At 57.6% G+C, this 11,782-nt stretch overlaps 1 protein-coding gene across 1 annotated transcript in view; it reads left to right on the top strand.

The window, feature by feature from the left end:
* MMP15 (matrix metallopeptidase 15) overlaps positions 1–11,477 on the top strand; it is a 20,395-nt gene extending 8,918 nt beyond the window's left edge. The window contains exons 2-10 of the mRNA XM_004371539.1: positions 3,294–3,442; positions 4,099–4,227; positions 5,965–6,272; positions 6,627–6,788; positions 7,724–7,968; positions 8,253–8,391; positions 9,324–9,474; positions 9,627–9,742; positions 10,846–11,477. Coding sequence (XP_004371596.1) covers positions 3,294–3,442; positions 4,099–4,227; positions 5,965–6,272; positions 6,627–6,788; positions 7,724–7,968; positions 8,253–8,391; positions 9,324–9,474; positions 9,627–9,742; positions 10,846–11,300 — 1,854 coding nt within the window. The 3' untranslated portion in view covers positions 11,301–11,477. The remainder of the gene's footprint in view (positions 1–3,293; positions 3,443–4,098; positions 4,228–5,964; positions 6,273–6,626; positions 6,789–7,723; positions 7,969–8,252; positions 8,392–9,323; positions 9,475–9,626; positions 9,743–10,845) is intronic.
* The last annotated feature ends 305 nt before the right edge of the window (positions 11,478–11,782 follow it).

The following is an 11,782-nucleotide window of genomic DNA, read 5'->3' as shown; positions in this document are numbered from 1 at the left end:
CACCGCTGGATTCCTTTTGCCTGTTGGAGCTGGCTAAGCATCATGGCCTCACCTTCTGGGTCTCTCCAAGCGGCTTTAGGAAAACCGTTTCCGTGAAGGGTGATGGACTCCCAACCCCCTTCAGTAGACCCCCCCCCCCATACCCAACACCCACAGGGGCTTCAGTGGCGAGGTTTCCCTTCCTGGGAAGAACATGGAAAGTCCCCATGATGTTGCTGGCATCAAGGAGCTGAGGGAAGGAGGCCTGGGCCAGAGAGGTTGGGAGGGTTGGTGAGGGAGCCATGGGCCCTGGCCTCACCTGAGGCTGTCAGCACTCAGGTCCTGCTGGACCTGGCCAGTTGCTAGTGGTGTGAAGCCTGGGCCCTGCACCCCTGCTGGTAGAGGCAAAAGCTGCCTGTCCTGGGACAGCAAGTCCCTATCTCTGTCTGCCTTCCTCACCAAAGTCATCATTAATAATACATTTATTGGGCACTTTTCCTGCCCAAAGCTCCCTGGGTGGTGCAAATGGTTTGTGCTCGACTGCTAACCTAAAGATTGGTGGTTTGAACCCACCCAGCGGCACTGTGGAAGAAAGGCCTGGCAATCTGCTTCAGTAAAGATTACAGCCAAGAAAACCCTATGGAGCACTTCTACTCTGTAACACGTGGGGTCACCATGAGTTGGAGTTGACTCAATGGCAGCAGGTCTGGTTTTGGGTTTTTCCCTGCACAGCAGTGCCAAGCTAGTGTGGATTTTCCCATGTAATCCTCACAGAAGCCCGTGAGAGAAGGCAGGTCCTAACACAGCCCCGTTGTGCTGATGATGGACTGAGGCACAGGGAGGCTGGCTGTGCCTGCAGTCAAACCTTGGAAATGGCTGGCCTGAGATTTGTCCCCAGCCCTGTCTGTCACCAGAGCTGATGGTTGTTTCTCAGCTCCGTGTCTCTGCCTCATTGTGCTGTGGCTGTTTCCCAGTGTCCCGAGAGGCCTGACAGCTGTGACTGGGCATCGGGCTCCAATCTGGCAGTTTCTCTGCCCTGCCCTCCTTGGCTCAGCAGCTGCTCCCTGCATCAGCAGCCTGGGCGCTGCAGGCTTGGCTGGCCACACTGGGGGTCTGGCTGGGTGCCAGGGCTGGGCTCTCGGATGGCACTGATGGAGCAGGTACGCAAGGAGTTGGATGTGATGTTGGTGGCAGATAGATATGTGGCCATGGCCGGCCAACCAGAGCAGCCACCATGTCCTTCCATTGTCCTGGCTTGTGGACCCTTGGTATGCAGCCTTGGCATTCTGGGGCCCCTTAGAGTAAGCCCCCAGAGACCCAGGGTCAGCAAGGAAAGGTTCAAAGGACACACTTCAACATGGCCAAGGCCCACAGCAGCTCCTGGCCCGTGCTCACCAGCCTCCCACCCAGTCGTCACCATGCTCTCGTGGCCTTGAGGGTGTGAGGTGGGCAGGGCAGAGTGCCCTTTCATACCACGGCTCCACGTGGCTTGTTGGAGCCCTGAGAAGAATCCCACCCTCTGCTGTGATCACAAGTCATGTCAGCTCACAGACTCACAATGTGTGAATTCCACACTGTGGGTACACAGGCTCTCCCCAGGGAGGCTGTAAGTCCTTGGAGGTCAAGATGCCTCAGCATGGTCCCCGCAATACCAGCTGGCATGGTGTCTGGCACAGAGGGTGCTCAGAAAAGATTTGGCAGGATGGATGGGTGGGTGTGTGGATGGGTGGGTGTGTGGATGGATGGACGTACGGGTGGGTGGGTGGGAAGACTTGTCCATCAAGCTCTGGAAGGGGACAGCACACTCATTGTGGTGCTTTCCCTAAGGCTAGCTCCCTCAATCACCACCATCACCCCCACGCCACCCCCCGCAAACTTCCCAGATGAGGCAATTGAGGCTCTAAGAGGGGAATGCGTTTGTGGCAGAGCAGGGACTGGACTTCATGCCTCCCGTCCCACGCTCTTGGGCTGGGCTGCCCGAATCAGTCTGTTCTCCTTCCTGGGGGCTTACAGCCCATGGGGGAGCAGCACCAAGGGGCTGATTTTCCTACTCGATGGGGCCTCAAGAGGCTCTGAGCCCTCTGGTGTCCCTCTGGGGTCCCCAGCAGTCTGATTGGAGCAGTAGGTGGCCCACCCTGAGAAGCCAGTGCAGTAATAAGCACAGCGACTCTGCACCACCCTGGTGGAGACGGCTTTTGTTCTAATGGGGGCAAACAAACAATAGTGAAATGTTGTTAGCTGCTGTGGAGTCGGCCCCCAACTCATGGCAACCCCACGCACAGTAGAACAAAACACTGCCCGCTCCTGCCTCATTCTCTTGATTGGTCGAAGATCAGACCGTTGTGATCCACAGGGTTTTCATGGGCTGATTTTCAGAAGTAGATCGCCAAGCCTTTCTTTCTAGTCTGTCTGAGTCTGGAAGTTCTGCTGAAACCTGTGACAGATGGGTGGTGGCTGTACATGAGGTGCATTGGCCAGGAACTGAACCCATATCTCCTGCATGGAAGGTGAGAATTCTACCACTGAACAGCCAATGCCCCCATAATAAAAAAATTTAAAACAAAAACATTGCTGTCGAGTTGATTCCAATTCATGACGACCCCATGTGACAGAGTAGAACTGCTCCATAGGGTTTTCTTGACCATAATCTTTTACAGAAGCAGATGGTCAGGGCTTTCTTCCACAGTATCACTGGGTGGGTTTGAACCGCCGACCTTTTGGTTAGCGGCAAACCGTTTATACCACCCAGGTGCAGCAGGTGATAAGTTCAGGGAAAGAGAGAGGGAGTGCAGGGTAGCCAGGAGGGGCCTTTTTTTTTTTTTTTTTTTTTTTTAAACATAGTTGTCAAGAGAAAGCCTCTTAGATAAGATGAGGTTGAAGCAAAGAGCTGAAGCAGATGAGGGCAGGAGCCATACATATGTCTGTGGGAGAGCACTCCAGGCAGCAAGAACAGCAAGTGCAAAGGCCCTGAGGCAGGAGTGTGCCTGACTGGGGCTGGATGGAAGGAGTGAGGTCAGATGATGAGGGCCCTGTAGCTCCTGTAAGAGTTGGCTTTTACTCTGAGATGGGAAGCCATTGGAGGGTTCTAAGCAGCAGACTGACCAGATCGGACTTTAAAGGCCCTTTGTTCTGGTTCTTGTGTGAAAGTAGCCTCTAGGGGTGGTGGAAACAAGCAGAGCAGTTGAGAGGCCCATGTGGTCATGCAGTTCGGAGAGGGTGATGGTGCTGGAGGCGGTGAGAAATGGTCCAATGCAGACTGTACGTTGGGAGGTATCAGGTCTTGCCAACACTGAGTTGCGGCTTCTCCTTTGCAGAACTGGCTGCGGCTCTATGGCTACTTACCACAGCCCAGCCGCCACATGTCTACCATGCGCTCCGCCCAGATCCTGGCCTCAGCCCTTGCTGAGATGCAGCGCTTCTATGGGATCCCTGTCACCGGCGTGCTTGATGAAGAGACCAAGGCGTGAGTCCTGCCATCAGGCCCCTCCAGGACCCCACTGGCACCTGCCCTGGGCTTGGCATATGGAAATCCCACAAAAGAATGGCCTAGATAATAGAGAGCAAATGGTTTGGTCCTCTGTGCCAATGCTGATTGATTGGTAGTGGCTGCCTGCAGCCTTAGGAGAAAGCTCCCAAGGCAGAATCCAGTCGTGGCAGGAAAGAGCACAGTGATTGATTAGTAACGTCTGTCATAGTCACGGCAGTGGGGAGGTGCAGCATGCGTGTCCTGGCGGGACAGCCTAGCCAAGCTTGTTCTGAATCTAACAGGTGATGGGACTCCTCACATCCTTAATAAGGACTCACAGAGTATAATGTATCAAGGACCTGAAACCTCAGGAAAAATCCCTATTCCTGGATAATACTGTGAGAAGGACCTCACCTTTACTGAGCCACTGCTGGACACTTCATCTCCCAGTATGGAATTGCTGTATCCATTTTACAGATGAGGAAGTCTAAGCTTAGCAAGTTTCCCCACCACACCCATATGAGGGGAGCTCCAAGGCCAGAGGCAGGGTCAGGTGGGGAGTAGAAAGGGGACTACCTGGAAGAGGCAGAGCCAAAGTGGGCAAGGGTGTCGAGGGGAGGCTCTCTGCTCAGCCCCCCATGCCCGTGACCCAGGTGGATGAAGCGGCCTCGCTGTGGGGTGCCGGACCAGTTTGGGGTGCGTGTGAAGGCCAACCTGCGGCGGCGGCGGAAGCGCTATGCCCTCACCGGGAGGAAGTGGAACACCCACCACCTGACCTTCAGGTAGGGGCCCAGCTGCCCAGGGTGGGGCATCCCCAGAGCCTCCCACCCCCTCCCCAGCTGGGCTGAGGCTCCAGCTCCCAGCCATGTTGTCTGGAAGGCTTCCTTTCCCAGCAGCGCACCCCAGGGTGGCCAGCGGAGCTCCCACACTAAGGAAGTCGGCCCCTCACCCTACGCAGTCTCTCCCTCTGGAGAAGGTCGGGGAGCCTTCTAGAGGCTTCCTCTCTGCCCATCCCTACCCCCAGCAGCCCGCGGCTGGGCTCCTCTAGGCAGGATGGAGTTCTGCGCTGTCCTCGCGGTACAGGGGAAGGGGCTTCAGGCATTTTTTTAAAGCACAGTTTAAGGCATAGTTGTTACGTTGTAGTTGCTGTTGAGCTGATTTTGATTCACGGTGACCCCCTGTGTGCAGGGTAGAACTGCTGCATAGGGTTTTCAAGGCTGTGACCTTTTGGAAGCAGATTGCCAGGCCTGTCTTCTGAGGTACCTCTGGGTAGCTTCAAACCACCAGCCTTTCGGGGTTGAGCATAGTCGAGCTCTTAACCATTTGCGCAACCCAGGGACTCCTGGCTTCAGGCATTTGCGAAGGACTGGAGGGAGGGCTATAAGTATCCAGGCATCCGCCAGGTGGGCAGACAGCTATTACCTGCAAAAACCCTGGTTTCAGGCACCCTTCTCCATTCTGCTGAGTCCTTGGGCAAGAGATCCTCCTCCCTCCCCCTTCCCCCTCCCCCCTTGTCCAGCCATGAGAAGACAACGACGACGGCTCTATCCGGAGCTACATCTCCCCAAGGAAAAGCAGCTCCAGCAGTCACTTAGACTTCAGGCCCCAGAGTGAATTAATGGTTCAACCAGCCAAAACATGCCCATCACAGTTAATGGAAATCTGCCCAGTGCACAGAAGCTTAATGTTATTAACATGGATAATAACTCATCTCACTGTTGCCATGTGCCAGGCTCTGTGCCTCGTGTTCTACATGAGTGATTTCATTTAGTCCTCCCGGGGACTCCATGAAGAAAGCACTCCCTACCTTTCCTCCATTTTACAGATGAAGAAGCTGGAGTTCAGAGTCAAGTCACTTGCCCAAGGTCACACAGATAATGTTAGAACCAGGACTTGAACTCAGGCCTGCCTCACCCTGAAACCCAACACTTAGAACTGCTTGGCCTGTGTTTCCCAAACCTCAGCCTTTTGCATCCCACTTTCTAGAACTTTCCCTAGGCCACATAATCACCTGTACTTTTATTTACTTAACATCTTTCTTAAAATGGGTGCATTTGCCACAGTACAATCTTATTTAGTGACATCTGAATGAACTGTTTGACATGCTTGTTCTGTTTTTCAAAATCACATCTAAGTCACTAACAGTTGATATTGATGGGCGTTGTTCATGCAGCAGGCCACCTTGGTGGTGCAAACAGTTAGGTGCTCAGCTACTAACCAAAAGGTTGGCAGTTCAAGTCCACCCAGAGGCAACTCAGAAGAAAGGCCTGGTGATCCACTTCCGAAAGGTCACAGCCATTGAAAACCCTATGGAGCACAGTTCTACTCTGACACACACGGGGTTGCCATGAGTTGGAGTCAACATGATGGCAACTGGTTTGTCCATGCATCACCTCATATCTTACGTGCACTCTCCTTGGGAACGTTGTGTCCCTTGTCCCCAGCCCAGTGGATGCCGTGGCCCTGGACGGTAGTCCCCAGGCCCTGGCTCACTCACATGTCTCCCCATCCACCTGCAGCATCCAGAACTACACAGAGAAGCTGGGCTGGTACCACTCACTGGAGGCAGTGCGCAGGGCCTTCCGTGTGTGGGAGCAGGCCACGCCCCTGCTCTTCCAGGAGGTGCCCTATGAGGACATCCGGCTGCGGCGGCAGAAGGAGGCCGACATCATGGTACTCTTTGCCTCCGGCTTCCATGGCGACAGCTCACCATTTGATGGCACGGGCGGCTTTCTGGCACATGCCTATTTCCCCGGCCCCGGCCTGGGCGGGGACACCCATTTCGATGCAGATGAGCCCTGGACCTTCTCCAGCACTGACCTGCATGGTGAGGACAGCTGGCCAGGGCAGGGGCAGGGACAGGGGAGGCAGCACTGGAGCTGGGCGGCTTCAGCAACCGCAGGGCTGGGAGAGGAGAGCTTGCCCTGTGCGATTCTCTGGAGCACTGACACTGGGCTTCAGTCTGTTCTCCCACAATCTGCAGGGGGCGGTAGAAAAGGGAAAGGATCATTGTACCCATTTATCAGATGGGGAAATTGAGGCCCAGAAGTGAGAGCAGCTCAGCCACTTCCAAGAGTGAAGCAAGGGCAGGCTCTCTGGCAGCCTTAGCCTGGAGGGTCTTTGGGGTGGCCAGGTCCCCAGGATGGGCCAGAGCTGACCATGCTGACTGCCCCCTCTGCAGGGAACAGCCTCTTCCTGGTGGCAGTGCATGAGCTGGGCCACGCATTGGGGCTGGAGCACTCGAGCAATCCTAGCGCCATCATGGCGCCTTTCTACCAGTGGATGGACACAGACAACTTCCAGCTGCCCGAGGACGACCTCCGGGGCATCCAGCAGCTCTATGGTGAGGGGGCGGCACAGCCATGGCCAGCGAGCTTTGCACGCTGCTCCCAGCTAATCCCCTCCCAGCCTTACACGGCATAGGTACTGTCACTATCCCATTTTGTAGATGAGGAAACTGAGGCCCAGACTTGCCCACATCACACGGTGAGTAGATGGTGGTGCTGGAAATCAAGCCCAGGCCAACTCTAGGGCCTGGCCCTCACCCAGAGCCCTGACCGTAGCTCCCGGGAGAAGCCCTCGAGGGGACATGTGGGACCCTCTTTTCCTCCTCAGCGATATTCTTATTAGACCAAGGGTGTCCCAGGGGTCCCAGGACCCCATCTTCTCTCTGTGTCTCTCCCAGCCCACACCTGTCATGGGCTCTTGGCTGAGTGTTGTTGCTTTATCATTTCCCAGTGGCTTTGGGGCAGGTGAACCCCACCCAGGCCCCACCCGAGAAAGCCTCCAGCATTGAGGGCTCTGGGGGGCAGTCGCATGCCCTTGCTGGGCCCCTCCTCTGTGCTGGCAGCACCTGCCTGGCTGCGCCTGGACAGACGCCCCCCTCAGTGCATCTCCCAGCAGCCCAGTGATGAATGGGCACCTGGCAGAGTTCAAGGTGTCAGCTGCCGGAGCCGTGCTCTGTGCACTGCATGTCCCCTGCTTCCTGGAGCCTCCTGAGGGGAATGTCCCCAAAGGGAAGTGGAGGCAGGGCAGCCTCAGGGGTGCAGTGACCCAAGCCCAGTGTGGGGAGGTGGGAGGGGGCTGTATGAAAGAGGATCCAGTCCTCCTGAGGATGATGGCAGAAGGGGGAGGTGCCTGTGGACAGACAGGGCCTCTCACCTGGGTGCAGCTACACAGGTCTCTCCAGGTTGGTGGCCCCCTGGGTACCAGGGTTCTGTGTAGGAGAACCTGGCCAGGTTCCGGGGCTGCCCCCTCACCTCCTGCTTTCACCCACAGGCACCCCAGATGGTCAGCCACAGCCCACCCAGCCCCTCCCCACTGTGACACCCCGGCGGCCAGGCCGGCCAGACCACCGGCCCCCTCGGCCCCCACCCCCAGGAGGGAAGCCAGACCGGCCCCCAAAGCCAGCTCCCCCTGTCCAGCCCCGAGCTACGGAGCGGCCAGACCAGTACGGCCCCAACATCTGTGACGGGGACTTTGACACGGTTGCCGTGCTGCGTGGGGAGATGTTCGTGTTCAAGGTCTGGCCCTGGCTCCTCCTCCTGCCTCCCTAGCCCCTCGGCCCAGCTCAGGCGGGAAACCACCCACCAACCCTCTCGAAGCCTTGCCCTGCCCAAGAGGACGAGGGGCTGGCCCAGAGTCCCACTGCAAGCCCCGGTGCCTCTCCCTGGCCTGGCCCTCCCTGGTGCAGCCCTGGCTCTCCAAGCCCCTCCCTCAGCACCTCAGTGGCCTCCGTGGGCCCTCCCTGAGTGGGAAGGGGCTGGTTGAGGACGGCCCTGCCCACTCACACCAAGCCTCTCCACAGGGCCGCTGGTTCTGGCGGGTCCGGCACAACCGTGTCCTGGACAACTACCCCATGCCCATCGGGCACTTCTGGCGTGGCCTGCCTGGTGACATCAGTGCTGCCTATGAGCGCCAGGATGGGCGTTTTGTCTTCTTCAAGGGTAAGCTGGGGCAGGGGTGGGCAGCCTTCCTGGCCCGCCCTCTGGCCTGCCCTCTGACTAGCTGGCCTGATGGAGGAAGGCTGCAGTGCATGTCTTAGATGCCTGCTGGCTCCTGTCCCCCCACTGTGGGCTACACAGGACTGGAGAGACCAGGGGGCTGGGGACCACCTGGGACCCCAGAGGCCAGAGGCTGCTCTGATGGGGCACATGTCTGTCCCTCTTCTGAGCCCAGGGGCCCTGCCTCATTTCCCTCCACCCTTGACACTTGGGCCTCCTGTTTCCACCTTATCCTGGCTTCCCCAGCAGCCCCCTCCTCATGAAAATAGGTCTTCTGATCCCACTCTGGGACAGAGACCACAGAGTCCCCTACTACCCACCCTGCCTCCCTGGGGAAGGCCTTGCGGGCAGCACTTCTGATCCGTCGGCTGTGTCCCCAGCCCTGCTGGCCTGAGCCTCATTGAGGAAGGAGCATGCTGAGGACAGGGCTGTGCCCACACTGACAGTGGGAAGCCCTAGGGACACAGTCCCCAGATACAGGGGCCAGGTGGGGCTCCCTCTCTTCTTTCTCTGTACAAGAACTGTGAGTGGGAGGGAGCACGTTCACCTGGGAACAAAGGCCTGGATATAGTGTGACTGAGTGTGTATGTGTGTGTGAACAGATGTGAGCAGATGTCTTGCATGCATGTAAATGAGTGTGTCACAGGTGCCTCTGAGTACCAAGTGTGTGTGATGCAGAAGTGAGTTGATTTGAATGTCTTCGTTGAGTGTGTGGATATCAGTGTCATGTGTACAGGGATGTGTGTGTATGTGGTCAGTGTGGCAGTGGATGAGAATGGATTGGTGGGCCCAGACTAGCTTTCCCTGTGCCCCTTCCCACACAGACCCCTCAGCCCCAGATCTGTCCTTATACCATCTTCCGCTTTTCCCCCCAGGTGACCGCTACTGGCTCTTCCGAGAAGCAAACCTGGAACCTGGCTATCCCCAGCCGCTAACCAGCTATGGGCTGGGCATCCCCTACGACCGCATCGACACGGCCATCTGGTGGGAGCCCACGGGCCACACCTTCTTTTTCCAAGAGGACAGGTAGACAGCATGCTCCTTCCCCCTAAAGGGACCAGGCCCCCACAGGGCCCCCTCATCCTCAGGCCTCCCCAGGAAGAACCCACTACCTCTGGAGAATGGGCACTGGGCCCAAGCAGGGACTCCGGTCCACAGCTGCGTGCTTTTGGTCACAGGTACTGGCGCTTCAATGAGGAGACGCAGCATGGAGACCCTGGCTACCCCAAGCCCATCAGTGTTTGGCAGGGGATCCCTGCCTCCCCCAAAGGGGCCTTCCTAAGCAACGATGCAGGTACCAGTTTGCCCAGGACTTACCATGCCCCCCACACACACTCAACAAGGGGACAGGAAGGCTTGCCTGAGGTCACCCAGTGTTGCACTGGCTCTTAGGAAGGACACATCTGTGTCAGGCTCTGGGCTGGGAGCGTCCTGAGCATGGCCTCTCCTGGCCCTGCCTATATAGTTATGGTCCCATTTTGCAGATGGGCAAACTAAGCCAGAGAGCTTGAGTAACTTACCCCAAATCCCACAGCCACTAGGAAGTAGTGGAGCCAGGATTCCAGCCCAGGTCAGCCTGTGTCCCGAGCCACCCTCTGGGCAGCCCTCAGGGAGCCCTAAGCCTGAGGGGGTGGATGGAGAGCCCTGTAGATGAGCCTGGCTCAGAGATGGGTAGGGGGAGACTTCAGCGTATCCACCTACCTGCCTAGAAGGAAGGCCCAATCTTACTCGACATTGTGACACAGCGACAGGTAGCGGTGGCTCTGTTGCATTTCTCCAGCAGGGTCTGTGGTTCTCAGTCTCAGGGCGATCCTTCATTTGCCAGTGCTCCAGTTTGTCCCACGGGCTCTGTGTGTGAGCATGCCGCCCTGCAGCCGCTCCAAATGCATGTGCCCAGCAGAGCACAGGCATCCCCCCGCCCTGCCTTGATTCCAGCCTGGCCCTCCTCAGTGTTGATGGAACGTGGGCACGCTGCCCAAGGCCGGGCCGGGCTCCCCGCCAGGTCTGCTGTGGGATGGCTGTGTGTCCTCAAGCAAGACACTGGCCTCTCTGGTATCAGGCAAAGCCAGGCCTGGGACGGGTGTGGGCTGGGCTCACCACTGAGGCAGCAGACTGGACAGGAGGCTTGGACCTTCTGTGATGGTAGCCTCTGTCTGCGTGGCCAGGGAGCCCGGATTCTAGTCTTGGTCTTGACCTAAACCCTGCCCCTCTCTGAGCCTCATCCTGATCCCTGTAAATTAGGAAGTGGAGAATTTTAAAATGCTCAGAGAGACAAGTGAAAAGGAGGGTGTTTTAAAGTCGGGGCCCCTTCAGCACATTCTGGTCCACTTGGGGGGTTTTGGGGAGGGAGGTGGATGGGCCTCGCCTGATCCCTCCCCTCCCGGCTTACCCCTGCAGCCTACACCTACTTCTACAAGGGCACCAAATACTGGAAGTTTGACAATGAGCGCCTGCGAATGGAGCCCGGTTACCCCAAGTCCATCCTGCGGGACTTCATGGGCTGCCAAGAGCACGTGGAGCCCGGGCCCCGATGGCCTGACGTGGCCCGCCCGCCCTTCAACCCCGATGGGGGCGCAGAGCCTGGGGCAGGCGGTGACAGCGAGGAGAAGGCGGGGCCTGGCCCAGACGGTGGGGAGGAGGACTTTGAGACCGGGGAGGACGAGGACGGGGGCAGCCGCGTGGTGGTGCAGATGGACGAGGTGGTGCGGACGGTGAACGTCGTGATGGTGCTGGTGCCGCTGCTGCTGCTGCTCTGCATCCTGGGCCTCACCTACGCGCTGGTGCAGATGCAGCGCAAGGGCGCACCGCGCATGCTCCTCTACTGCAAGCGCTCCCTGCAGGAGTGGGTCTGACTGTCCCCCCCGCCCGCCGCTTGCTCCTCATGGTGCTAGGGGCCCGGCATGGCGGAGCCTGTGGTTCTACATGGCTCCACGGGTAGCCCAGCAGGAGCTCCTCTGGACCCTCAAAACATCCCCCGCCAGCCCTGCCCCCATTGTTTATTTATGCCCAGGTATTTTTTTTTTTTTTTTTTCTTTTTGCACATTAATTGAGCATTTGTTTTTACTTTCCTGAGCAGGGGTGGTCCCTGTGTCCCTCAGGGCAGAGCATTTAGAGTTTTCTAAATGTAATTCTGCTCCAGAAAGGGAATGAAGCCCCCGCCTATGGGTTGGGGGCCACAGCCAGAGGAGTGAAGGGACAGAAGGCCCAAGTTGGGAGAGTGGGCTAAGGGCTGTGGAGGTTCTTCCCACCCTAGGCCCGTGTGGAAGAAGAGGGAGGCCTGGCGCCTCCTCAGCCTGAACTCCAGGGCCATAATGGTGGCCTTAGTTTGCTTTGG

Source organism: Trichechus manatus, unplaced genomic scaffold (assembly GCF_000243295.1).
Source record: "Trichechus manatus latirostris isolate Lorelei unplaced genomic scaffold, TriManLat1.0 scaffold00014, whole genome shotgun sequence".
NCBI classification, from domain to species: Eukaryota; Metazoa; Chordata; class Mammalia; order Sirenia; family Trichechidae; genus Trichechus; species Trichechus manatus.
Note: the sequence above shows the minus strand (reverse complement) of the source record. Positions and strands in the feature narration are given on the sequence as shown.